Below are 27,364 nucleotides of genomic sequence, written 5' to 3' on the forward strand. Positions count from 1 at the left end.
CATAAGCAGGGAGTACTCTGTGCTTGCAGTACCCAGCATACAGTGGTTGGTGAAGTTCTCTTTCCACCAGTGCAGTTAGACTTAATAGTCAGCATCAATTAGAGATAGGGAGAGAGATGTTGTTGTGATGAAAGTATCTTCACCATATCGGAGAGGTGTAAAGCATGTCTTGTTTCAGCATGTCAAAAATCAGGTGAATAAAAATTTACCACTGCAGCTGGAATAGCCTTTAACAAACATGTATTGTGCTGCCAGCATCTGCTTTTATAGCCCTGAAACCTGATAGGAATCAAACCACAATCCTAATAAAAAGAAGTTCCAAACACAGTCGCCTCACTTAGCTTTTAAACATATAATTCTGTCTGCTTGTAGATGGGGGAATTATAAAGTACATCAGACATCCTCCCAGAATGGAGGACACAACACAGACACAGAGCTACCTGAGGTGTAGTAAAATAAAGACATTAAGATGCAACTCTCAGCCATTTCTCCTGTGTCTGGCCTCTAGCAATAGACACCCAGGTGTAATCTTACTGCAAACAGATATTGATAGTGACAATAGTGTGATAACATTTTAAATGTATACTTAGAAGAGCTGTAATGAGATACAGGTGGTGTCAAATAGCAATAACCAATACCTAGAGGATAGTGTGTACTGGTCGAAGACTGACAAGGGAAGCAATGGGGAAATACACTGGACGATGAGCAATCAGAGAAATGGTAGAACAGGAAACAACAAAGTCTGATAATGGAGGAGCAAAGTGGGAAGTGCTTGGATACTACGGTGCTGAGTGTTGTACAAGACCCATAGATTGCAAGTAGTCTGCAGTAAACCTGGATACTTAATAATACATTATGGTGGTCTAGTAGTAGTAAATGCCTAGCTCTTATAGTGTTTTTTATCAGGGTACTAAAGGGAGTTTTCCCAGATCTTATCTTAGTTGGGAGCAAACTTCTGCGTGCTTTTCCACATGTGATGAGTCAGTGTTCTTAAATGCCACCCACGGAGAGAGAAAAGGCTAGACATCCGTACAGTAACTGTCCTGCTAGCAAACTAGCCACATTTTGTATATTATGCAGTGAAACATTTTTGCAAACCGATGTCACTGCACAATGTGGCAGTAATACCGCTAATTGAACAAAACCGCTGGTTTACGAGTCAAAAGCATGACGAAAACTTTCAGGTTTTGGAGAAAGCTAGAGAAATGGGGAAAGTTATTCAACCACCAACTGTGCAAAGGTGAATTAATGCTCACCACAGATCAATAGGAAAGATTGCCAAGAAGTTAGGACTAGAAGAATGAAGTAACCTTTAAATCACATGCATACAAGACAATGCAGTGTGTTTTTCATGGGAAGCTAGATTTTTATAATGCACTGGCTATTAAAAATATTAGAAGAAACTGAATTAAAGGCTCTGCAGTGTTTGTAAAGAGAGAGTTAACAGTAACCAGAATTAACAAACCTAATTTTTCTTGCTTGGATACCTTCTACTGATCAGCTAGCAGTCCCTTCCCTGCCACTAAAGAGCTGAATTAATATACTAAAATGAAACCATGTATAAAGAGTGCCCTTTTTCCAAAGGAAAGGAAAATCAATGACAAGAAAAGGAAATTTTTTCTAGCAGCTAACGTACAAATATAAAACCTGGATAAAATAAATGGCGCAGTGATCGAAATCTGCTAATTAACACTTTTTATTATATTAGCCGAGAGACTTTGGTAATATGATGATATCCTGAGGCATTAATGAAATTATTTTTTTACTACAGTTTTATCCTTCTAAGCCCTTTTGGTGCTGGTTTCCCTGTGCATTTACTATGCTGATGTCTGATACTTGAAGTTCCATTGACACCAATGGGCTGGAAGAGGTTTTATTCTCAAGAACTGGTCTATCCACTTACTTTACTAGCCATGAATACACTTAGGATTTCCAAAGTTTCTTAAGGAGTTAGGTGTGCAGCTGCTATTGAAATTCAGTGCGGGTTGAGTGCCCAACTCCCTTAGGCGTCTAAGAATTCTAGCCTTTTAAAATAAAAAGACAGAGGATACAGGGAAGAAACACCCTGCATTGTTTTGGGTTTTTTGTTTGTTTTTCTTACTGAACTGCACCCGTAATTAATGCTCAGTTGCCGTTTCCATGACAAATCCGTTTCTTGGAGATTTATAACTCAGCTGTTTTCATTTGTCAGGCTAAAGCTATGGAATGCAGGTTGTCAGTCCAGATGGGAAACCTTTCCTTAAATAGAAAGCAAAGGAATAAATGTGTTAAAGTTTTTATTTAAGATAGGCAGCCAAAAAGTAGGATCTGAAATCTTGAAATAGGTTTTTGAACTTCTCTTTAACTAGAGAGGTTAAACTTTAAAATCTGAAAACTAGTACACATGTTGTCCTTGGTGTGGGTGTATGTACTGTGTGGATTTCTAGTGCACCTGCCACTGGTGATGCCAAACACTTAACCTTTTTTTCTTTAAAATGGCCAGATTATGTATTTGTAATAAGCAATAACTGCAGGCACAGTAGCTCCTTGTTCTTGTGTGTTGCTAAAACTTGTCAGTAAACACATAGTCGTGTACTTGATGGATGGGCCTGATACGAATGCTTGCATTGTAATGACTTGGAAACATTGTTAGTAGAACAAGTGGGACACCTTTCTTTGCTGTTGCTGGTGCCATAGACGTGGGTCAGCAAGCTGGCTCCTATTCTGGTGGCACAAAAGGGACTAAATCTGGCTTAACTGGCATTGTGAGGATTGCCCCCGCAGAGGGGAGATCCCCAGGTGGTGTAGAGCTAGTTTGGTGCTCTGAAGATCTCCAGCTGCCAGTTGGCTCCAGTTTTGGTAGGTGGCATAAAGCCATGTTTGCCTCTGCCAGGTATTGAACCAAGTGCAGCTCTGCCAGACCATAGCATCTGGTGCTTTGTATTAATGGGAATGGCACATACAATGCATCGATGTGTTAAATTATCTGGACCTGATTAAGTCTTTCAAGGGAAAAGGGGAAAGGTCAATATATAATATAATGTTATATATTAACATATAATGTCAACAGAAGTTGGTCCAGGAAAAGATATTACCTCACCCGTCTTGTCTCTTGCATATCCTGGGACCAGCACAGCTACAGCAACGCTGCAAACAACACACGAATGGACATGTATTTGTATCTGCCCTTATTGTGAGATGTGGTATTGAGAATCCATACCAACAGAGAATTTATCCCTGGATATTCAGCCATTGTCTTCAATAGTCGTTCTAAAATCAAACAGCTCACTTTTAAGTCTTGTTCCACAAGTTCAAATGATAGCTTTTCATACTTTAATGTTGCCCTGTGAAATATATTGACAAGTTAGGGATGTCAGGATTTACAGAGTGCTGTAATAAAGCCAGCCTTGTAAACCAAAACAGTGTTTATCAGGATACAATTGAGAATCCAATACCATAATTTATTTTGATTGCATCTGGAATCTTCTGTTTGACTTCAGAAATAATGAAAGAAGACCTGAAACGTTTTGTTTGTTCAACTAGTATTTGTCCTAGTCAGAGAGATGTCCCAACCCCCTTCTGACTTCATTCTTTTCTGTTTGTTGTAAGGTGTTTTGGGACACTGTAAATACTTCAAAAAATCCGCTTTTTAAAAACTGACAAAAATTGTTTACATGTTTACTGTTTGAGCTGCTTTTTCCTCTGTATTAACACAACTCTCATTTTTAAGGTGAGATATCAAAGCCCTGAATCATTATAAATGTTGACTTTAAGAGCACATGCACATATGAACAGCTAATAAAACCTTATGGTCCCCTATATTCTCATTCACACTCTTCCTTAATAGATCTTTTCTTTTTTGTACGTTTGTAAAGGGAAAAGCTTGAATTCTTGTTTGACCAGTGAAAATGTTTATGGCTGAGTTATGAGCTCCGGCTGCTGCTTCAGTAAAAGTTGGCACACAAACTTGCACCCATGCATTTCAAAGCGATCAGACTGCTAGCTTCTGTAACAAACAGAACTGCAAAATAAGTGGAGTGAGGACTGATAATCTTATCACAGACTGAACAGATTATGTATTTATGAAACTTTTGATAAAGAGGAGGCTTAAAATTTCCTTCCTGGGCTGGAGTTTGTCACACTCTGGAATTTAGAGCTTGTGCATGGAGATTAAGGAAGCGTTTCACCATGATCTTCTGAAGTGTCTTGTGGACACTTCACTTAATGGTACTAAAACCTAAGCCGTGTATAGCTTTTGTTTATGAATCATACTGGCCCTCTCAACAAATGTGCTGTGTGGAGGGGGGAAATTCATGGAGGCGTAGAGCAGCCCTATGAGGTGCTCCCACTATGGAGCTGCCTTCAGGGACTGAGGGGAGGAGCCACACTAAACAGCATGCTTACAGCCACAGCTGCAGAAAATCCATGGGGTAGAGCATGGAAAGTTGCCATGGCCAAGGGCAGAGGACAGGGAGAAGGAAGAAACCCTTAGCTACAGCTGGCCAGGATCCAGATATTTGGGGGCCCATTATCTGTGGATGCCCAGCTTTATCCATGTGTTGTTTTTTTTAACCACTTTCCTCGTGCATCTACAGACTACAGACTTTCCTCGTGCATCTACCCATTCTACAGACTTGAAAGGGAGAGTGAGTGAACTCTGGCTCCGTTTTTAAAAATTATGCTCTTCTCTCTGGGCTTTTGGAGCTCCTGTCTATAAATGCGTTAAACTGTGCTCTCATCTGTTTCCTTCACATCAATATCTTTTGTGTCTTATGGGACAGACTTCTGGTTTAAAGTGTCATGGTTTATATAGAAAGGAGGACAAATGCAACTCAAATTTGGGCTGGTATCAAGGAAATTCTGATGATGCTGTAGGAAATTTGGGGGGTGATGTGTGCTAGATCGAGGCCTTTTCTGGTTGGTAAAGGCCACTTTGACAAAGGAATGGCTTCCTTTAAGGAAGCACTTCTGAGACATCTGTGCAAGAAGCCATCAGGTAACAATTTTGCCTGTTACTGACCTAATTCTATCCTCCCTTTTCGGGGAAGATGGTTGGGAAGGTTGAGTTACAACAGTTCTGGCAGTGGCAGGAATCAGAGTCCCTCAACACAGTCAGTCTGATTTCCGACCTTGGTATGGTGATGAAATTGTGCTAGCGAAGTTAGTTGATGAGCTCCTCTCGATGAATGCAGATCAGGGATCAGATCCTCAGCTGGCATAAGTCAGCATTAACTTCAGTGGACCTATGACCATTTACACCAATTGAGGATCTAGATCCAGGAATCCAGGTTGATTCTTTTTGATCTATCAGCTGTCTTCAATACTGTGAGCATACTGTATTGAGCATACTCAATACTGTGAGCATACTTCATACTGTTGGTGAATTGTTTGTGGTCTCTGACAGGGGTTGACAGAGCTTCCTTAAAGTAGCTTCACTTATTTTTATCTGTGATCCCATAGGGTCATACTGGGTGATTGTCTACCTCAAGACATACTGATGGGGGATACTGTAAAGTTCTCTCTCTCTCAGGCCAGTAGGTATGGGCTATGGTGGCTCTTCTTCACTGACACTCAGCCCTAGATCTTCCTTACATCCAGCCATCTTGTTGTAGCTGAGCACGTCATTTAATGCCCAGATGAGACTGGGCGTTTTGGATGAGGCCGAGCTGTCTGAGGCTCAATGCAGAGAAGACAGAGATGATGTTTGTAGGTTGGTGGAAGTAACCTGAACAATTAGCAGAGAATATATCAGTCCCTTTGAGGGTGGGCGCCTGTTCTGTTTTGCAGGTTTTGTTGGACTTTTGTCACTCCTGGATGCAGCAGTTGTCAAAATCATTTTGCCATCTGTGCTTGGCGAAAAGGAATACCAACTTTTTCTGTGGGATGCAGACCATGCTACCATTCTGTGTGCCTTATCACCTCAAGATTAGATTACTGCAGTGCAGTCTTTGAGGCTACACCTTCAGATCAGTTGGAAGCTTAAGGGTGAAAGCTGGGTCCTGTTGAAGTTACTGGAAGTTTTACTCTTGACTTTGGTGAAGCCAGGATTTCATCTCTTCTCTTTCAGAGCTAAATCCTACTCCTTTTTTGAGAGACCCTCATGAGTTTGTTAGAGTATTTATGAATCGGGGAGACAGAATTTGAACCCACAGTGATTAATTTGTTTGTTACCCTGCGAGACCAGGGTTGGGCCTGGCCATTGTGGCCACTGCTCCTCTTGCTTTCTAAACTTGGATGCATCATTGAAGAGACTTTGCTGGTCTCTAGGTAGACGACCGTGATGTCATATTAGCACATGAAATGATCAGTGTACTGAAGTGCTGCTAACAGTGCTTCTGGAAACTCTTGAGATTTTTTTTCTCCTCCCCCTAAATAATTCATCCTACTTTGCTGAAACTCTGAGAACAGCTAGAATGAAGCATGAAAGCCCTGCTCTGGACCGGCCGTTGGGCTTAAACCAGATGCACAATGAAAATTCCTCCTTTTTTATTTTTAAAAATTAAATGTTTTGCATACTAAACATGAAGTCTGGTTTGGAGAAGGTGGATGGCTATGTCTCTGCCCTTACTGCTGTGAAATCACCCCTTTGATCGTAGTCCAACATTATCCCTGGGCAACTAGGACGACAGATGGAATCTGAAGATGGTACTGCTCCAGTGATAAAAAAGTGAAACTTAATGAAGAAGGAGCACCGCCTTGGAGAGAAGCAATAAAGCCAGCATCAACACATATTCCATTTTCTCTCCTTCAATTTAACATTCTGTGTAATACACTTTTGGTATTCCTAGAACTGTAGCATACCATTGTTCATTTTTTCCAATCCTTTTAAAAATCTACTTCTAAACCAAGTGCTCTTAATTGTTTAAAAATTCTCATTTGTAGAAACCGTGGTGGCAATTAACGGTATTTCCGTAACTTCTAAAGTACGTTTTTAACATGCGCATGCAGAATATGGGAGTTCCTACCTAAATTCTGGTCAGATGGGAATAGTTGCTATGGTTAATACTTTTGGACATGTAAGTCCTGCTTTTTTGGTCAGATCTTCTTTAATTTGGGTAGGAATAACTTTATGAATTATACATCCCATATGGATTGGACATCTCAGAAATTGCAATACTTGAACTGTCTTCTGCTTGCGTATGTTTTAAGGCTTCTGAAAGGCTGTTCAGAAACTGGAAAAGCTACTGTTTTACTTGAAAGTTCTTGCATGTAAGAGGGGCAATACCGGTTATCTTAAAGCAAAACCTGTTGACTGTAATTTTTCCTTGGGGACAAAATGGTATTAGCCCTGTAATCAATGGCGTAAATCTCTTTGCAATGGAACAAATGGTCTCTTCAGATCTAGGCAAGATTTGAGAAATTAGACTTGCAAGGTGCTTGAGAAACTTCTACAGCAGCTCCCAAGTGGATAGGCCTTTGTCCTCAAGGAAGAAGCCTGCCTCTGAGGGTTATCCATCAACATGCTGCTAACATCACTCTCTGCTGCTATAAGTCAAAAAGAAAACTTCACAGCTGTGTTTTAATGAGTCATCGGCTTTTTCTAGTGGTCCTTTCATTATGATGTATTGTTAGGCAGATCAACGGCACGCAACTTCAGTGTAGATTTGTTGCCCACTGAATCGTTACATATGTCTTGGCTTTTGAGTAAATTCGTTTCATGTCTATTACAGGAATATAGTGATTGTGTGAAGACTTGGGAAGATAGTGAGGTAAAGTAAAGAAACTTTTATAGCTATTCAGAGTTTCCTTCTGATATTGGCACATTTCAAATCATACTGACTGTGTGTTAAAGGGGGAACAAAAATGTGAAGTTAGGGCTAGTTCCGTCCTTTTTCTTTATTTTTTTATATCCATTGTTTAAAGTCCTACTTTATTGAATGAAATGAATGAAAACTCAGACCTATATGTCTGTGCAAGTTCTGTCAGAGAGTACATTACAAATACCGTAGAGTGCAGGGCAACAAGCCAATGGAAAAGGAAGAGAAACTTTTCAGATAGTGACCCTCCCTTACCTGATTAACTGGTGTGAACACAATTATGTAAATGTTCATGGTTAGACTCCAGTGTTTACTACTGGAAAACACTGTACTCACAGAGTTAATGCTTTCTCTTTAAACACAATTGTGTGGAAAAATTACTCAGTAGCATTGCACCTGAAGTCAGTGATTTGAAGATCTCACTGCATGTTGAGAAACCTTTTGGTCTTTTCCTTTTTTCATAGTGAAAAGAGCACTTTGGCTTTCACCCTGAGTACATAGATAAGATATTTACGGAACATAGAAAAAATATTTACAAGACAATGGGCTAGATTCTCCTACTGACTTGTAACCCATGCCACCCAATTGCAATCAGTGTTGTTGCATGGGATATATGCTAGTGGCAAAAATAGTTCAGTAAGTTTTGTAAACTGGAGTCAATTTGCCTTTCTGATTGCAGAGTCCATGGGTTACAGTTAGTTAACTCTGCTAACTGGAGGTCTGTTCTACACATACACACAGCCTTTAAGTCAATAAAGAAAGGGATGCAAAACTTCTGTTGGGAATGAGGGGGAGAAATAAGTGACCTGGCTTTATATTCAAATGCTTCCAATTATGGAGACTGTTATCTCATCCCAGATAGCTGCAAAAGGAAACTCAAAATACTACTTTGTGTAAATATAGTTATTGCCTGCCTTATATCACTGAGAGTTCTCAACACATCTGGATTGAAAGTAGTTCCAGTAACATTAAAGCATACTATTTTGGTTGGCACACTGAGATTATGGTACATGCCAATTAGTAATGGCTCTTGGAAACAGGCTGCTTTAAAACTCTCCCTGAACTATTCCCTTGAGAAATTATTCAATTAAGTACAACTAAAATTAATGCTCATGGTTTTTGTTCGAATAAAACAAAATAAGCAGCTGGGAAGGGAAACTTTTGGTGTGTGTTCTAAAATAACAGTTGTAGTTAATAATTGTGTATCCTGGATTCAGTGTTACCGTTTGTTTTCTTGGGATCATTGTTTGATTCTGAATAATCTGATGATCGTTTACAGCTGATGGCTTGGGACAGTTCTTTTCCATTGTCTAGGATGATTTGCAAATGTATTAATTAACTTCAGACATAGTATTTGGAGATGATATAAATAAAAGATCCATTTTGCTTGGATGTTTAGCAAAATTTGATTTGGCTATATATCCATCCCTTGTGAACTATTTTGGGTCAAAACGAGTGATAGGGTCTATTTAGCTGTGTTTGTTTAATACCATGTGACAGGTGTGAGGGACATGGCAGTCCTGGAGACATTCCATCGATACACATAGCAGATGATAAAGGACTCAGTAGTGAAGCAAATATTTTTCTCTGGTCTCCACTAGTAGGAACAACATATATGTTGTCCTAAAGTACACCAAGCTTACACAGATCCATCACATCAGATCATGGTGGCATCAGGCAGTGGTACTCACCCACTTCAGGGTGGCCTGGAGATCAAACATTTCAAAAGAACAAGGGTCCACAGTCAATACTTGAGGGGTAGATTGCTCTGCTTTGCTCTACTGCTCTTGTGCCTCTCGTGGGGTATGACAGGAGAAGTAACAACCCATAATTGCTCCAGTGGGAATTCCCTTTGTATAGAAGAGTCCCTGGGGGGTTCAGGAACAGTCACAGCTGGCTCCTACCCTTCCCTGCCTGCAATCCTTGGTGCAAGGGGCATACTGAGGAGGGAGGGAAACATTGTACTCTATCTGGAGCTGATGTGTGGTCCCTAGGTATCTGGATGCAATTTACAGTAACCCCTGGGCTGGGGCAGGGAATTGGGGTTGTTATCTAGCTGTGAGGGGAAGAGGAGCCATCTTTTACTAGGTGCTTCCTTAAGCAAAGCCAGTCAAGCTCCAGTTTGTAGTCACTGGGGCATGGACGGTCGTGCCTAATGGTCAGAGTGGAGGATCAGAGGCCAGGAATCAAAGCTAGAATCCGAACCGGAGCTGGGGTCCGGAATCCATCCAAATGTTGAGCTGGAATCAGTGTTGAGTCCGGAGGGGAGTCAGTCACATACAGACGTGCCTAGGGTCAAGCCAGGGTCAGGAACCAGGGAACAGTGCCATGGTCAAGCTGGAGTCAGTCACATACAGTAGCAGTAGCAAAGATCAAACCAGAGTTGGAACAATGGCAAAGTCAAACCAGTTAGGAATTAAGGTTCAGTACAACAGCAGATCAGGAGTCCACTCAGCTGATTCCTGTGCCGCCTCCTAGCTTAGGTAGTGTGTCTGGGTTAATTGGTGGGGCTGGATGTCTGCTTAAATCAGGATCTTCATCGGTGGAGACTCTGGTGGGCCAGAGTCCTGCTAGCCCCCTTCCCCTTGTAGTTCCGGAGAGCTGTTGGGTGACAGGGGTGGTCTGGGCACCACTTGGAAATGCATGGGCCTGTGTTCCAAGACCTGCAATTCCTCACACTGTCCTGCTCTGCCTGGGGTTCCCACAGCCAGACAGGGAATAGGTAATGCAGCAGCCAGAGCTACCATCCTCCCTCCCCCATGATGCAGTGGGGGAGCAGCTTAGCAACTACAACAGTGGAGGGACAGCAGGTTCTCAGAGCACACCCTGCTCATGCCAGAGATGCTGGGAAAGCAGTTGGGGCGGTGGCATGTAGCAGGAGAGCTGATTCAAACACTTAAGTTTATAAATCAGTGTCTGGAACATCTTTAGTGCATAAACAAACATACATTTTCTTTTGAACACCGCACCCTTCAAGGGCCATTGGTCAAACACCCCCTGTATTAGGAGGGGCTCAAAGAACTGTGACAAAAACAGGACAAAATTTCCAAAAGGAGCATTTGATTGGTTCCTCTGCAAATGTTAGTAAATATTTTCCTTTAAAAAAAACAAAAAAAAAAAAACCCACCCCTGGAAAATTCAGTTCTCCATAAAATGGCCGCTGTGCCAAAGTGGAGATCAAATTGGATCAATAGAGTGTGAAACAGTCCTTTGAGTCCTGCTTCCAGTGCAAAACTTAACAGAGTCGTCATAATGGAGTCCCTACTGATGCCTCTGTAATAATAGTTGTATTAAACAAGGCAAAGTTGAAGTCAATAGAAACACTAACGTACTTTGAATTTTAAGCTTTGGGGGTAAATTGAGAAAAAGCACCCATTTCTACTGAGGCATTGCCCGTGGCACATCACATCACACAAACGTGAGATCCTTTGCAAAAACTGGGCCCATTAGCTGAGTTGGAGATAGATTGAGAAGCTTGGCTCTGAATTTCCTTCCTGTATTTTTCGGCTTTCACTCCGTATTGATGTTACAGCTGGCATATGGTACTTTAGGTTTCTGATGTACTTACATTAGTTGCAGTCTTCATTTCATATCACTGCCATTGAACAATGCTTTCTTTCTTATTAACGTGTAATTGTGAGGTTTGGATGTGTACAGAATGGCATTCAAAGTGTAATTCATTTTCTTGGCATCTTGTTCTTCTCTTGAGGCCCCACGGACCTGGAGAGGGAGAATATACAGATTGGTTGGCTGCCAACCTAGATTCTTGTCGTATTGTTTTTTTGGGGGTTTTTTTTGGGGTGGGGGGGCGTTGCGAAGCATAAAGTATTATGTATTTTAATTTTCAATATATTTTTCGTAAGGCTAACTCCAATGTCCATATAAAATTGCATATTCTATGACTCGCGCATTGGGATATACTGTAGAGATACATTACGCGTGTTCTTTTAAATTGAAGAATAAATCATTTTGTAAAGATCTTTTTTGTGTGTGTGCTCGCCTGTACTGTTTTTCATGTGGCAGTTTCTTCTTGGCTTTCTTTACTCAAAGGGCAGAAAGAGTGAGATTCAAGACACAGTTGCCAAAACCAAATGAGTCTTTTATGTGTTTTAAATAAATCAGAAAATTGTTTCGTGTAAAGCCTGGTATGAAAGTGGGAACTCGGGCTGTAGAGGGCCTGTTTTCTGTAGAAATTCACTCTTCCCTGGGACTCCATATGTGGTTAAGGAGAATGATAACAAACTCCAAGCCTATGGGGCAGGGGCACACCTGAATATGACATGGGCAGAAACTCTGAGTCATGTTGGGATGTAAAGAAACCCAAACCAAACAAATTCCTTTCCTGCTTCAGGGAGCAGGCTGGGGGGAGACATTGTTTCCTGTAAAAGAAAAATGCTGTTTTCTTAAATAGTGAAGTTTTCTGCTCTCCAGCCCACTGTCTGGCTTGCACTTGTTTAATGGAGTTCTTACTGTGCCTCTCCCTCTGTCCACGCTCCAAGCCCCTCTCTTTCCTGATTAATTCATGAAAAAACCAGGGAGGAAGGGAAATAGTAATAATTACTTTATTTTATAACACCCAGTAGTGTCCTAAGCACCTGATATGTGCCTCATAGGCTGCATTTATTTGGCTAACATATGTCATAGTTGCCCAGACTTTGCCCAACCGAGGACTGCAGTGGCAACTTTCCAGGAGCCAGAGGGTTCCACTGAAGTTGCATAAAATAAAGCAGATTGCAGCTTCTTTCATTAGCAATAGGCAGCTGCAGCCTGCAGTGACCCCCCACTTGGACCAAACTGAAGCATTGCATGCTGGGATCTGTAATATCTGCGACTCTCACTTCTTGATTAAAGTGTATGGCATTTATGCTTATATGTTGCATTTTGACTACTGGCATAGGTTATTGCTGTTAGTCCTTCCAGGAATCAGTACGATGGTAATAGGTAAATTTCATGTCTGTAATGAGATTTGCATGATCTAGAACAACGGTTTTCAGTCCATGGACCTCTGGGAGTCTGTAGCCCATGCCTAAGATTTCCAAAGGGGTCCAGTCGAAATTTTTTAGGGGCCTGCACTTGAAAAAAAGGTTGAAAACCACTGATCTAGAGTTGTTCAGCACCCCAGGAGCTAAACGGAGAAAGTGAGTTAGAGTGAGGATTGGTGGGACTGACTTTATTATCAAACAGAGACCAAGAAAAGGAGTTGAGGGTTCTGGAGAGTGAATTGGAGTGGTCCGAAGAATATCATTTCTGTCCTGCTGGAAATTCTGAGGTTTAGAAATTTCATTCAAAATCAGGAGGAAAAGTCAATCTCAGAACTTTTCGCTCAGTGAAATATACTGAGAGATTTAGATTCGACCTCGTGAAACATTTAATTTCAACTTTAATGTTTTGACCATATATTTGTTATATATATAATATGTCATAATAATAAGGGGAAACACAATGATAAAGTTGACATGAAATGTTTGGGCCTGATAAAAAAATAAAAACCCCGCAGAAAATGTGACAAAAGTGATCCATTCCCATGAAACCTGCAGTATGGCAACTGGACTGGGATTTGAGAGACTTGGATTCTATACCCAGCTCTGCCACTAGTTTGCAGGATGACCTTGGACAAGTAACTTCACCTCTCCATGCCTCAGTTTCCCCATATGTGAAATGGGGGATAATAGTGACCTGCTTTGTAAAGCACTTTCAGATCTTCTGATTGATAGTTATACAAGAGCTAGTTGATACTATTTGTCAAACAGTATTTTCCAATGGACGACTATTCCATCAGAAAATATTCAACCAGCTGTAGAATGAATTGGTAACGGAGTCTACGGGGAGAGGGAGAAGGGACCATGACGAGGGGTCTGAGAAATCATGGATATTGGAAATCACAGAGAGGCTTGGTGGAGACATGAATGATGGGGAGCAAGTGGGGAATTTGTAGATGAGGGTGGTGGTCATGGTGTATGGACCCATGTTTTTTCATGTTAAACAGTCACTGTGGGACAGGTGACCTTATGGAAATAGAGCATCTAAAAATTGCAGGGTTTTGTTTGTTTGTTTTTAAATCTTATTACATGCAACAGTCTCTCCTAATACCTGGTCTGGGTTCAGTTCAGGGTTTGCCTTTGTGTTTCCCCCAGATCCTGGATGCAAGTGACCAGATGTAGTACTGTGCATATCCATTTCCTTTGGAAATGACTTATGGCTGTGCTAACATGTGGTATGTCCATCCCAGGGGAAGCACTGAAATTATCCATGCCACGGCTGGAGAGAATGAGAACCACTCTCTTATAGAGAATGCTTGAATGTTTTTCTGAATTTAAGTAAACCAGAGAAAGTTGGGTTTTTTTTATGATTTCACTGTAGTTTTCTACAAAAGCAAAATCTTTAAGCAAAAAGAGATACAGAGTCTTTAATAGTTTATCTGAAAAGAATATTGTAACTTTTGTTAAATTCAGCTCAGCACCATTTTTATTCCCTGCCTTCTCCGGTGGTCTTTAGCATAGTTCTATAGATTCCTAGCTGTTGACAAACCTGATCTAGATTTCATTTTTACTCATTTTAAATTGTGTAAATACTCCCCCCACCATCCTCTTTCCACTGCCAGGCTCTTATTCCACTGTACTAATTTCAGAAGGTATTTTTCCACGGTGGTCAATTTCATTTGAATAATTTTAGCCATAATTGCACATGCTTGAATGGAAACCAAAATTCAGAGAGTGAGTAGTCTGACGCTACTCTGTCACACTGCAAATATTTAATTCAAAGACAGAGTAAATACACAGCAATGATGATTTTAAAGATCTTATTTCTGCACCATTAATGTGAAGTTTCAGGATTCTGAAGCCTGGTGATTAAAAATTTGTAGTAGTAGTAATAATAATCCATCACTGACAATGACGATAATATTGTTGCAATTCTCCTCTATGTCTGTGCATATAACTCTGAAGTCCAAACCCAGATGCATGGAGTCAGCCATACTGAGGGCATGGGTAGTCCATATCTGTGATGTTTGATGATGCAGATCTGTGACGCCTTTCCCAGGCAGCCTGGAGACAATTTCATCTATCCCGCTCGAACCTGTTGCATGCTAATCTTGTCAGAGACCGCCAGTGAGTCCTGTTTTGAACTGTTTGCTTGAGTTCGATGCCAGCCCACTGGAGACTGCTCTTCAAGTTATCTTTGAAGTACTTATATGGATGACCCTGTGATGGGTCGAACCCCCATTCTGGGTTGCTACCTGATGTGCTGGGATCCCGCTGAGTCCTCCTGTCCCACCAGCCTGGGTTCCCCTTATTCTGTGTCGCTCTGACAGGCTCTCAACCCCTCTTCCAGAGTGCACACACAGGTAGGGACACACCCAGCTGTAGAATCGAACAGTGTCTGCAATCAGCTTTCTCTGGGAGGACTCCGCTCAGGGAATTGCCCAGCATTCTGGCGCTCACACCCTCTGGAGTGTAAACCCAAAATTATATTTGTCTTATGCTGTATAGAGATCTATGCAGTGTAAGCTCATGGAATTCACTCCCTCCCTCAATGTGGAGGAAGATATGCACAGCTTCCCCCTCCCCCCATTATAAATTGCACAAACTGGCTTTTGGAATAAACAAAAACCAGGTTTATTAACTAAAATAAGTACATTTTAAGTGATTATAAGGGATAGCAAACAGATCAAAGCAGATCACCGAGCAAATAAAACAAAACATGCAAACTAAGCTTAATAGGAATACTGGCTACAAATAATAATTTCTCATCCTAAATGTTGTTTCAAGCAGATTGCAGACTTTCTTGAAAGTAAACTGCATCACTTACAGCTTAAATCTTCAGGGATTCCTTTTACAGGCTGACCTTTCTTGCCTGGGCTCAGCCCCTGCCTCCCCCAGATCAATTCCTTTGTTTTTTCAGGTGTTTTCATCAGTCTTCCTTCTTGGACGGGGAGAATATGGAGAAGAGCCAAGATTAACTCACTCCCCAGCCTTAAATACGATTTGCATATTGTGGGAATGCTTTGTTTCCTAATTTGACCCCCACCTCCTTCCTGTGGAAAAGTACCAGCATTTCAAAATGGTATCCTGTATCAGGTGACATGATCACATGACCCTGCAGTGTCAAAGCAGCATCCCAGGAAACTTCTCAGGAAGGAGGGAGATTAGTATCTTCAAAGTCCTATTGTCCTTCCTAATGGTCCATCCAGGCTGATGGCATACTGTCTGGTGGATGTTCCCAAAGTATGCACATAGGAATATTGACTATGTAACAATTACAACTAACTTCAGATTCAGAAATGATACATACAATTTGGATAATCACATTCAATAAATCATAACCTTTCCAATGATACCTCACATGACCCATCTTGCACAAAACACATCTGTTTTGCCCTATTCGTAGCATAACAATATTTTATGAAGAATATGGGGCGTAATGTCACAGACCCTTCTTTCTTTTGCTCTGCCTCAGCTCCTCCCATTTGTTTTGGGGGGCGGTGGTCTTCCATTCTGATGACATGTCTGGTCTACCTGTGTTGTGCTCTCAGTAACATTTCCTCAGTGCTGGCTGTGTTTCCTTTCTCAAGGACCTTAGGGAGGGTGTGCGAAATTGCTCAAACTGTTTAATGTGCCATCTATAAAGAGTCCATTTCTCAGAACCATAAAGGAGAGAGGTTAGGACCACTGCACTGTAGATCTTCAATTTGGTGGAGAGACGAATGTTGTTATATTGGTTAAAGACTTTTATTTGAAGTCGGCCAAGGGCTTTACTGATTCTGAAGGCAATTTCCTTATCAAGGGAAGTCACTAGAGATGGTACAGCCCAAATACTTGAACTGGTCCACATTTTTCAGTTGTGTGCCTTTGATGGAGATGGCTGGGGCATTGGAATGAGGTGCTGGTTGGACTAAGACTTCTGTCTTGTTGAGACTGGTGGTAAGGACAAAGAGCTGGGATGCTTCAGAAAATCTATCAATGATGACCTGAAGGTTATGTCATGTCTATGGGCCATCAGGGTGCAGTCATCTGTAAAAACTGCTTTGAGAAGATCTCTCTCCAGTGTGGTCATGAATGATTTGTATGAACCTTCTTGGATAGCCAATTTATGTAAAATAACCCATAGACCCTCTGTTGACCTTATCAAAGCCTTTGGTCAAGTAGATGAAAACTGCATACAGGTCCATATTCTGCTCTAAACATTTTTCCTGGACTTGCCTTACCACAAAAATCCTGTCTGTAGTACTGAAAGCTCGTCTGAAACCACATTGCGCTTCAGATAGATTCTCAGATATGTTCACAATGAGTCTGTTCAGTAGAATGCAAACTAGTATTTTCCCTGTTGTACAGAGGAGAGAAATGCCTCTGTAGTTTTTGCTGCCTTTGTTTTTAAACAGTGATACAATAATAATAGCGTCTTTAAAATCTTGTCGCATTTCGTCTTCTTCCTAAATACTACTGAAGATGTAGTGAAACACCTCGATAGTCTTTGGGCCTGCTGCTTTGTACAGTTCTGCTGGAATTCTGTCCTTTCCGGACGCCTTGCCAGAGTTCAGTTGTTTGATGGCTTTCATAACCTCTTCAATTGATGGAGGGAGGTCAAGATCTTCTTTGATGGGTTTCTTGGGTAATACTAAGTAGAAAGTATTTAACAGTTGCTACTAAGGCCGGTGTTTCCATTTTTGAGAATAAGACTTTGAAAAGGAATATGCACCGTTTATATGGTAGATAAGTGATTGATCCTTTACAAGTTCACTGCAGCCATCAATATTGCTTTGAATTTGCCATGACTGATGTAGCATGACAAAGAGCTAGCTTTTTAATCCTTCTGGTTTACCAAATGCAGTTAAGTTCTAATAATTAGGCTCAGATGGATGGTGCAGTGATGGATTAAAAGTGTAATACTTCTTTAAAAATGTTTTTTCAGTTTTAAAAAAAGTATGTATGTATGGTGCCTTATGGCTTCAGCAAGGTATCTTGGGCTAAACTGAAATAAAACCTAAACACATTTTCCTTCGTATTTTTTTTTAAATGGTTCCGTTATACACTATCCTCCCTTATATACCTCTGTCTGGCTGGGCAATAGTAGATGGAGCTCATTTTGAGGCTGTCAAGTCACTTTACTTTACTTTCCTATGAAGGCTGCTTTTTATCAGTACATGGTTGTCCTTCCCCATCCTCCAGGAGCTGGTCCTGTACTTTCTCCCTCCTCTTCTGGTTTGGGAACGAGTGACCAATAGTGGAGCCTGGCTTTCTTGCAGTGCCACAAAATGCACTATGCCGAGGGATGAAACATTGACCTTGCTTTAAAATAAAATAGTGTCAGGCAATTCAGAACACAGCAATCTGCCTACTTATCCACACAGACCACCAAGAATTCATCCTCTTCCCACCCTTGTCTACCCTCCTCACTGTCTTTTCTTTGGTCTTAAGAGTTGTTCAGGGTTTTGGCCCTTATTTACAAATACCTATATGGGATTAATTCATGTTACTTGATGGTAACCTGAATTAATCCCAACCTGTTGTAATCTTCATAATCATGAGATCCATGACAGCTAGAGCAATGGAATTGACAACCTGAAGAGCAAAAGTCATACACAAAGAAGGAACTTTTGTGGCAATTGTCCCATACAGAGACCATCTTGTGTTCACCTTGGTAAATCGGTAAAGCGCTCAGAAAGCATTGTGACACTGTGAGATGAGAATCTAGATCTCTGAATAAAACCTGCCACTACAATTTACAGCCCAGATTTTCAGAGTTTGTCTTCAGAAACGTTTTCAAAATTTCCAGAAATCTGAATCTTTAGAAGTCCACATTTCTCTGCTGCCACCTTCCAAAAAAGGGATCAGAGGCTGGTTGGTGATAGGTGTTCGTATGCTATGGAGTTTCACAGTTAGCTATCTCCACAATTCTTCCTCCAGAAACCTGTGTAGTTACTTGGGTCACCCAGCTCATCATCTGGGGTTTGAAAATGGCTGCAATTCTTGGTTTGGTAGTTGATCACTTTGAAAATATCAAGGGAATGTGTGTGCATTTTTAAGGGAGGGGTCCAGTTTTATTAAAGGCCGGTCAACCTGCTTGGAAGGCCAGATCACATCATCAGTTTTTAAGCAGAAGTTCACATTGATATAAATGGTACAATGCAATCTAATTTCTAACTGATTTAATGCATATTTTGTGTTGTAATAAGCCCCCAAACTTCTCCCACTTCAGCTGTGCCTGGATTACTGAAACACTTTAAGTGTTTACAGCACATTTTATCTTCTGTTCGGTGATCCTCCTTTCCTGAAAGAAAAATCTCAACTAATTTGGGTGAGTTGGCAGTTAGTGGGGCATCTTTAAGTGTGGTTTGCAGTGCAGTGTTACAGCAACGTCCTTCATGAGGTCAATGGCAACCTTTCAGTGTTCAGCTTGCTTTCCCATTCTGCTGTGTAGGAAAATAGGAAGCTTTCATTCCTTTGGTTGTCTATCAATCTCTGCCTATTTATCTGTGTTCCTTCACTGTAAAAGAGTGGTGGTGGGAAGAAACTTGCATTGAAAAGATAAATGTTATGCTGGGCGGAAGGGTGCCATGGATTCGTCTCCCTCGGCACCCTTGGTGGATAATCTGATTCCTGCCAGTAGTCTCTTTCCTACAGCCGGCTCCTGCTACCTAGAAATATATAGATATTGTAGCAGTAAAACAGAGAGTTGAAAAATCTACCTTCTAAAGTAAATATACATTGTAGTCAAATCATACTTTATTCCGTTCAGCAATTTCTCTTAATATACATGATGGTCAAGCGCTCTTAGGAGTCTGAACTGAACTGGGACAGTGGAGATGGAGGACGTGCGTTGCCCAAGCAGTGGTGCTTACAGGTTTTATTCCTTTAAAAGGCTGTGGGGTTCTGGGGGAGGGGCACTGCTTGCTACACCTGTTTCAAGAGGTATAACCCACTCTCTCCCAGTACAGTCATCAGAGTATGTGTAGGGACACAGACTTCCTTCCTGTTCCCAGAATTGCCCTCTGCTGGGGTGGCTAGGTCTGCCAAGCGTGTTGGTTTCTCCTGCTGCCCTTTACATCACAGCCTTTTGGGCCAGATTATGCTTGGCCTCCTAAGCAAGTGATTTGGGAGGGGGCTCTTTCTGCTGTCTTTGCCCCCTTCTGTCGCAGCACACCTGTACAAGGGAGGCCTCACTTAGTCCTTAGCACTTATGGGTATTAAGTTTTGCCAGGAACTTCGTGGAGCTCATTATCTTTGTTAAAAATGTTGTACTAGAAGATTAGGACACTTGTGTGGTGTTGTACTGGAATTGCAATGAAATTGGCTCAGCTGAGCTGATTCCATTTATATTTAAAGCAAATGGTGACATAAAATCTTTGGGAGTTCAAAACGTTTCACCCAAACTAGATGCAGTCCAGCTCTTTGGAACAAAAATCTCTCTCTCTCTTTCTCTCTCTCTCTCTCTCTCATATTTATTTTTATGGGGACATGAGTCATTGCTAATATCCTGATTCAGGTAGTGTGGGACGAGAAGGATTTAGAAAGGATACAAGCATAATACCTTGAGCTTTCAGACAAAAAACACTCCTGGTTGCATTTGTTTCTCCTCATTTAGCTGCAGCCTGTTCGCCAGGATGTTTTTCAAGGAGGATCTGCTTGGTGTTGGCAAAGGAAAGTATCTTATTTCCCAAGCGTGCTTATCATTTTGTCCTTGACAACGATGGGAAACTGAATTGTGAAGGGAACTTTCAGCACGCTTTTTTTTTTTTTTTTTAAATTTAGAGGCAAACATGAGAAAACTCTCCTCTGCAATGCATGCAGCATTGTGCTGGCTTCCTGTGTGCCCCATCACACAAAACAGATGCAGCTTTCCAAAAGTTCTGTCATTGCAGCCTTTAGGCTTGAGGAGGGGGAAGAAGGAAAGGGAATTAACATCCTGAGCTAAACCCGTGATTCAAACCTTGTGTCTGAATAAGTGGTGGTTGGGAAAACAGTTTAAGATGAACAAACAGCAAGATCTTCACCAGTGTAAAAATCACTCCTAGATAAGGCTACGTTTTAGTTACGGGTATTCTTAGTAAAAGTCATGGACAGGTCATAGGCAGTAAACAAAAATTCACAGTCCATGACTTGTACTATAGACCCCCTGAATAAAACTTGGGCCGGGTCGCTTGGGTGCTGGGGTGTGTGGGCCAGGGTCGCTGCAGGTGCTCGGAGGGTTCGCCTGGGACTTCTGCTGGTGCTGGTGGGAGGGCACAGCGGTGTGCAGCCCGGGATCCCTGCTGGTATTGGGGGGTGAGGGGGCGGCGGCGTGTGCCGCCCGGGACCCCGCTGGTGCTGGGGGATGGGGAGCTGGAGGGGCTGGCAGGCTCGCTACCTGGATCCATGTGTCCCTACGCTTCTAGGGGGAGGGAAGGCCAGGGGGCTCCCTGTGCTGCCCCCACTACAAGCTCCGGCTCCGCAGCTCCCATTGGCCAGGCACTGCGCCAATGGGCTCTCTGGGGGCGGCGCCTGAGAGCGCACACAGCACGCAGACCCCCTGCCCCATCTGCCTAGGAGCTGCAGGGACATGCCGGCCACTTCCGGGGAGCTCCCCAAGGTAAGCACCACCCTGCATCTCAACCCCCTGCTCCAGCCCTGGGACCCCTCCCACACTCATACTGCCTCAACAGCAGCTGGTGCTGCTGGCCCAGAGGCTGCCTGATCTGCTCAGGCAGCCCCAGAGCCAGCTGCACCAGCTGCTCCAGAAGTCATGGAAAGTCACGGAATCAGTGAATTCTGTGACCTCCGTGACAGACAAACAGCCTTACTCATACCAAATGTAAATACGGTAGAACCTCAGAGTTACGAACTGGCCAGTCAATGACACATCTCATTTGGAACTGAAAGTACACAATCAGGCAGCAGGAGAGACCAAAAAAACCCAAATGAATTACGGTACTGTTAAATGTAAACACTAAAAAAAGAAGAAGAAAAGTTTTTGAGAAGATTTGACGAGGTAAGACATTGAGATGGTTAAAAGCAGCATTTTTCTTCTGTATAGTAAAGTTTCAAAGCTGTATTAAGTCACTGTTCAGTTGTAAACTTTTGAAAGAACAACCATAATGTTTTATTCAGAGTTACAAACATTTCAGAGTTACGAACAACCTCCATTCCTGAGGTGTTTGTAACTCTGAAGTTCTACTGTTGTTGTTTCATTCTGTCCCAGGTAAATATACAATATTCCTGTTGGTTTGTATAAAAATGCTACTTTGGCATTGGAGTAATGAGCAGTCTAGATGAGGAGAACAAACGGAGAATGGGGGAAATGGGAAGAAAGGCAGAAGTAGCTAATGCCTGGCCATAGAGCTCCGTTAATATAAACATTAACTAGTTTAATAGAGGGAAAGGAATACAGATGTAATATTTTAAGATTCAAAAGTAGTACAGGATTCTTTTCAATTCCAGTTCCTTGTCGCCTAGAGATGACTTAGACCTGATGCTATGCATTTTTGCGCTAAAAATGACTATGGGGGAAGCTTTCTAAATTAAAAAAAAAAAAAAAAAAAAAGGCAGTAACATCCTTAACTCCTGTTGACGTCCCATGAGAGCTAAGTACCTCCCTGCCACTTGTGCTTATGGAAATCTCCCCCTGTTACTTCATAGCTACTCGGTCAGCTATGTACAAAGGAGAAAATCATGAAGTGAACTAAAATCTTGATTTTTTTTTTTTCTCCGTGTAATCCACTGACATGGTCAGGCACAGATTTAATTTCTTTGTTTCCATCCACAATTGCTACTTGGGATGGAGGAAAAAATAGATATAGTGGAAATATGCATAAGGAAAGTTTATTTTCTTGCAGCAAATGCTAGAGAATAATTTGTTGCCCAAGTTTTATTTTTTTCATACATCAGTGGAAAGCTTGTGTCTGGTTCTAGATGTATAAAATAGTGTTTTCTAGAAATCATAAGAACAAGTAATGACATTAACGGTGTCAACTGTGCTTAATTCTGCATTCCTTACACACCCAAAAGGTCTTGTTCACGTTCATTAAAAGTCTTGGGTTATTTGTGTGCACCATTTGTGTACAGAGCAGAGAGGAACTTGGGAAATCTCTTGTTTAAAATAGCTTACCATAATACAGTCAAAGCAATAAAGGTCTCACACTGCATTTGGTAATTGCACTGTTTAACCCTCAGTCAGTGTGTAAACAGGGTATTATATGCATTAAAAAATTAGCAGGATATTAACATATTTCAGTATCACAGATGTAACATAATTCAATTTTGCTCTTCTTTCTTTTGTCTTTTTTTCCTCAGTCAATTAAGTCTTGAAGTTTCATTAGCGCTGTAACTGAGAAATGCAATACTAGGATCCTTTTGTGCACAAATGACTTCATAAGTCACCACCTGCCAGTTGACACTCCAGTGAGCCCAGAACTTATATGAAAAGATACTGAATTGAATTTATTAAGACCTTGATCAATAGCAGGGAAAGTCCGAGAAGTGTAATCAGAGGAAGATGTGCTGAAACCTTATGCAGTTTCTGGCTGCTGTCCCTCTGCTAATTTGTGCTCCTTGATTTCATTCATTTCACATGAAACTCATTCCTAACTGCATGGTAGAAATCAGTTGAAATGTAGAGGATTCACACATCCAGAAATAAGTAGTGTGTACATTTCTAAACAAAATCTAGAGGTGCTGACCATTAAGAAAGTGATCTGAATTCTATTTCTAGTTGGCAGGATGAATTCTGAGGAAATTTTAAATGGCAAAGTGGTCTTCTTTAAGGTCTGTGAGAATAGCTTTGTACCGTATGCCTAGATCTTCAAAATTGGGTGTGTGTAAGTTTTGGCACCCTCTTCTGGAAATCTCAACCCAGGCTTTTCACCTAGTTTGGTTTTTAGGACAAGGATACATCCAATGAGTGCATGGGACTGGGCAAGGCTTGGCCTGGAATTTCGTTGTCCTTCTGTTAAAAAGTATGTGCAGGAGAGCCCTCTTCCAGTTAATCAGTGTGTTGTTTTTGTTTTGTTTCTTCCACCACCAAACAGCTTGGCTATAAGTGGAATTGCCATTTGTACATTGCAGTGTATTGAAACAATGTGAAACTTTTTAATTTTGTCCTGCTGCAATCACTGCAGTGGAACTAATGCTTGCAGAAACATTTACAGAAATTGCAATTGTGAGCCTCTTCCATAAGAATATATAGGAACAGCCAAGCTGGGTCAGACTAGTGGTCCATGTAGTCTAATATCCTGTCTTCTGACTGGGCAGAGCCAGATGCTTCAGAGGAAATTAAATAGAACAGGGCAATTTATCGAATGACCCATCCCCTGTTGTCCAGTCCCAGCTTCTGGCAGTCAGAGGTTTAGGGACACCCAGAGCATGAAGTTACATCCCTGACAATTTTGGCTAATAGCCATTGATGAACCTATCCTCTATGAAATTATCTAATTCTTTTTTGAACCATTAATACTTTTGGCCTTCACAACATCCCCTGGCAACGAGTTCCACAGGTTGACTGTGCATTGTGTGAAGAAATATGTACTTATGTTTGTTTTAAACCTCCTGGCTGTTTAATTTCATTGTGTGACCCTTGGTTCTTTTATGTGAAGGGATAAATAATGTTTCCTTATTCACTTTCTCCACACCATTTGTGATTTTATAGACCCCTATCATATCCCTCTCAGTTGTCTCTCTTCTAATCTGTACAGTACCAGTCTTTTTAATCTCTCCGCATGTGGAGGCTGTTCCATCCCCTAATCATTTTTGTTGCCCTTCTCTCTACCTTTTCCAATTCTAATAGATCTTTTTTTGAGGTGGGACAACCAGAATGGCATGCAGTGTTCAAGTTGAGGGCATACCTTGGGTTTATATAGTGGCATTCTGATATTTTCTGTCTTATTATCTATCCTTTTCCTAATGGTTCCTAACATTCTCTTTGCTTTTCAACTGCTGCTGTACATTGAGCAGATGTTTTCTGAGAACTCCATGATGACTTTGAGATTTCTTTGAGGTAACAGCTAATTTAGACCCCATCATTTTGTGTATACAGTTGGGATTATGTTTTCCAATGTGCATTACTTTGCACATGTCAACATTGAATTTCATCTGCCATTTTGTTGCCCAGTCACCCCGTTTTCTGAAATCCCTTTGCAACTCTTCACAAAGAGCTTTAGACTTAACTATCTTGAGTAATTTAGTATTGTCCACAAACATTGCTACCTCACTGTTTATCCCTTTTCTAGATCATTTGTGAATATGTTGAACAGCACAGATCCCAATACAGACCACTGGGGGACCCCATTATTTACCTCTCTCCACTGTGAAAACAGACCATTTATTATTCCTACCTTTTGTTTCCTCTCTTTTAACCAGTTACTGGTCCATGAGAGGACCTTCCCTCTTATCTCATGACTGCTTACTTTGCGTAAGAACCTTTGGTGTGGCACTTTGTTAAAGCTTTCTGAAAGTTCAAGTACACTATATTAAGTGCATCACCCTTGTCAACATGTTGTTTTGACACCCTCAAAGAATTCTAATAGATTGGTCAGGCATGATTTATATCGCAAAAGCTGTGTTGACTCTTTCCCAACATATCACAGTCATCTGTATGTATGATGATTCTGTTCTTTTTAGTTTCAACCAATTTGCCTGGTACTGAAATTAGGCTTACTAGCCTGTAATGCCAGAACACCTTTGGAGCCTTTTTAAAAATTGGGGTCACATTAGCTATCCTCCAGTCATCTGGTACAGAGGCTACTTTAAGCAACAGATTACATACCACAGTTGTTAGTTCTGCAATCTCATATCTGAGTTCCTTCAGAATTCTTGCGTGAATCCCATTTGGTATTGGTGACTTATCACTGTTTAATTAATCAGCTAGTTCCAATACCTCCTCCGTGGACACCTCAGTCAGGGATAGTTCCTCAAATTCATCACCCAAAAAAGAATGGCTCCATTGTGGGAATCTACCTCACATCCTCTGCCGTAAAGTATGCATTTGGCCTTTCTGCAATAGCCTTGTCTTCCTTGAGTGCTCCTTTAGCACCCTGATTGTCCAGTGGCCCCACTGAGTGTTTGGCAGACTTCCTGCTTCTGGTATACTTGAAAATATTTTTGCTGTTTAGTTTGTGTGTTTTGCTAGTTGCTTTTCAAATTCTATTTTGCCCTGCCTAATCATATTTGTACACTTGTCTTGCCAGGGTTTGTGTTCCTTTCTACATTCCTCAGTAGAATTTGACTCCCAATTTCCTAAATGATGCCTTTTTACGCAAACCACCACCTTTAGTCTGCTGTTTAATGGTGGGGCCATGTTTCTGGTCCTCTTGCTGTTTTTTTGATTTGGGGGTATACATTTAGTTTGTTTGGAAGTGATGCAAGAGAACATCAGATATTAATTGTTGTGTTTTGCTGCTCCTTTTCCCCAGAGATCATCGATGACCTCACCAATTTGGTAGCAAATACGGATGACAAACTGCGCAGTCAAACCCGGCATGTGAAGATGGTGGACAAAAAGTCAACTTCCTGTGGTAGGAAATGGCTTGTGTACTTCTATACTCATATTAAGTTCACAGGAACAAATTTATCCCTGGTGCCAAGAAAGTTGTATGTGCTGTGGTTTCCCTCTCAAGAAAATTCTTGATATTGTTAATTGATGAGATTTAAAATGTGGCTGACAAAGGTAACAGTGTTGATATAATATAATTAAGCCCCCTTAAAGTATCTGACTAATTACCACATAATTTTCTGGTTATAAAATAGCACTATACAAAATCAATGCAGTACACTTTAAATTGATTGAAAATTGGATAACTGATCTCAAAAAGTAACTGTAAATGGCAAATCATCATTCAGTGCTGGGAGGGGATATTTCTAGTGGGGTCCCACAGGGATTATTTGTTGATCTGGTGCTATTCAGTATCTTTATCATTGCTCTGCAAAACATAAAATCATTGCTGGAGAAGTTTTCAGTTTACACCAAATTGGGGGAGTGGTAACTAATGACCGGTCAGTTCTACACAGCGATCTGGATCGCATCATAAACTGGGAGCCTCACTTGAACATGTATTTCAATACCACTAAATGCAAGGCTGTGCGTTTAGGAACCAAGAATCTACGTCATATTAGTCGGATGGGAGACTGTATTTTGGAAAGCTGTAACTGAGAAAAGGACATGGAGGTTGTGGCAGAAAATGAACTGAACATGAGCTTTCAGTGTCATGCGGTGGCTGAGAACAAATGTGATCCTTGGATGAATGTCAAATAGAAATGGTAATATGGCATTGTTGAGACCATTACTGGATTACTGTGTTCATTTTTGTTGTCCACAATTTCCAAAAGGGTGTTGACAACTTAGAGAGAGTTCAGAAAAGAAGTACGAGAATGATTTTGAGCTCTAGAAAACCTACCTTGTAGTGACAGGTTTCAGAGTGATAGCCGTGTTAGTCTGTATCAGCAAAAAAAACGAGGCGTACTTGTGACACCTTAGAGACTAACAAATTTATTTGGGAATAAGCTTTCGTGGGCTAAAACCCACTTCATCAGTTGCACGGAGTGGAAATACAGTAGGAAGATATATAGATATAGATACACACACACACACAGAGAACATGAAAAAATAGGTGTTGCCATACCAACTGTAACGAGACCAATTAATTAAGCTGGGCTATTATCAGCAGG

The 27,364-nt window shown here is 41.3% G+C and overlaps 1 protein-coding gene across 5 annotated transcripts in view; it reads left to right on the top strand.

The window, feature by feature from the left end:
• STX8 (syntaxin 8) overlaps positions 1-27,364 on the top strand; it is a 175,774-nt gene that overhangs the window by 87,969 nt on the left and 60,441 nt on the right. For 4 of the 5 annotated variants that reach the window (XR_012154742.1, XM_073310277.1, XM_073310279.1 and 1 more), the window contains exon 7: positions 26,113-26,214. Coding sequence is in view for 4 of the 5 variants with exons in the window: in XM_073310277.1 (XP_073166378.1) it covers positions 26,113-26,214 (102 nt within the window). In the remaining variant the exon portion in view is untranslated. Of the gene's footprint in view, positions 1-26,112; positions 26,215-27,364 lie in introns of those variants that run through there. The other variant, XM_073310280.1, reaches the window with a different exon arrangement.

This window comes from Lepidochelys kempii, chromosome 14 (genome assembly GCF_965140265.1).
Source record: "Lepidochelys kempii isolate rLepKem1 chromosome 14, rLepKem1.hap2, whole genome shotgun sequence".
Lineage (NCBI taxonomy): Eukaryota > Metazoa > Chordata > Testudines > Cheloniidae > Lepidochelys > Lepidochelys kempii.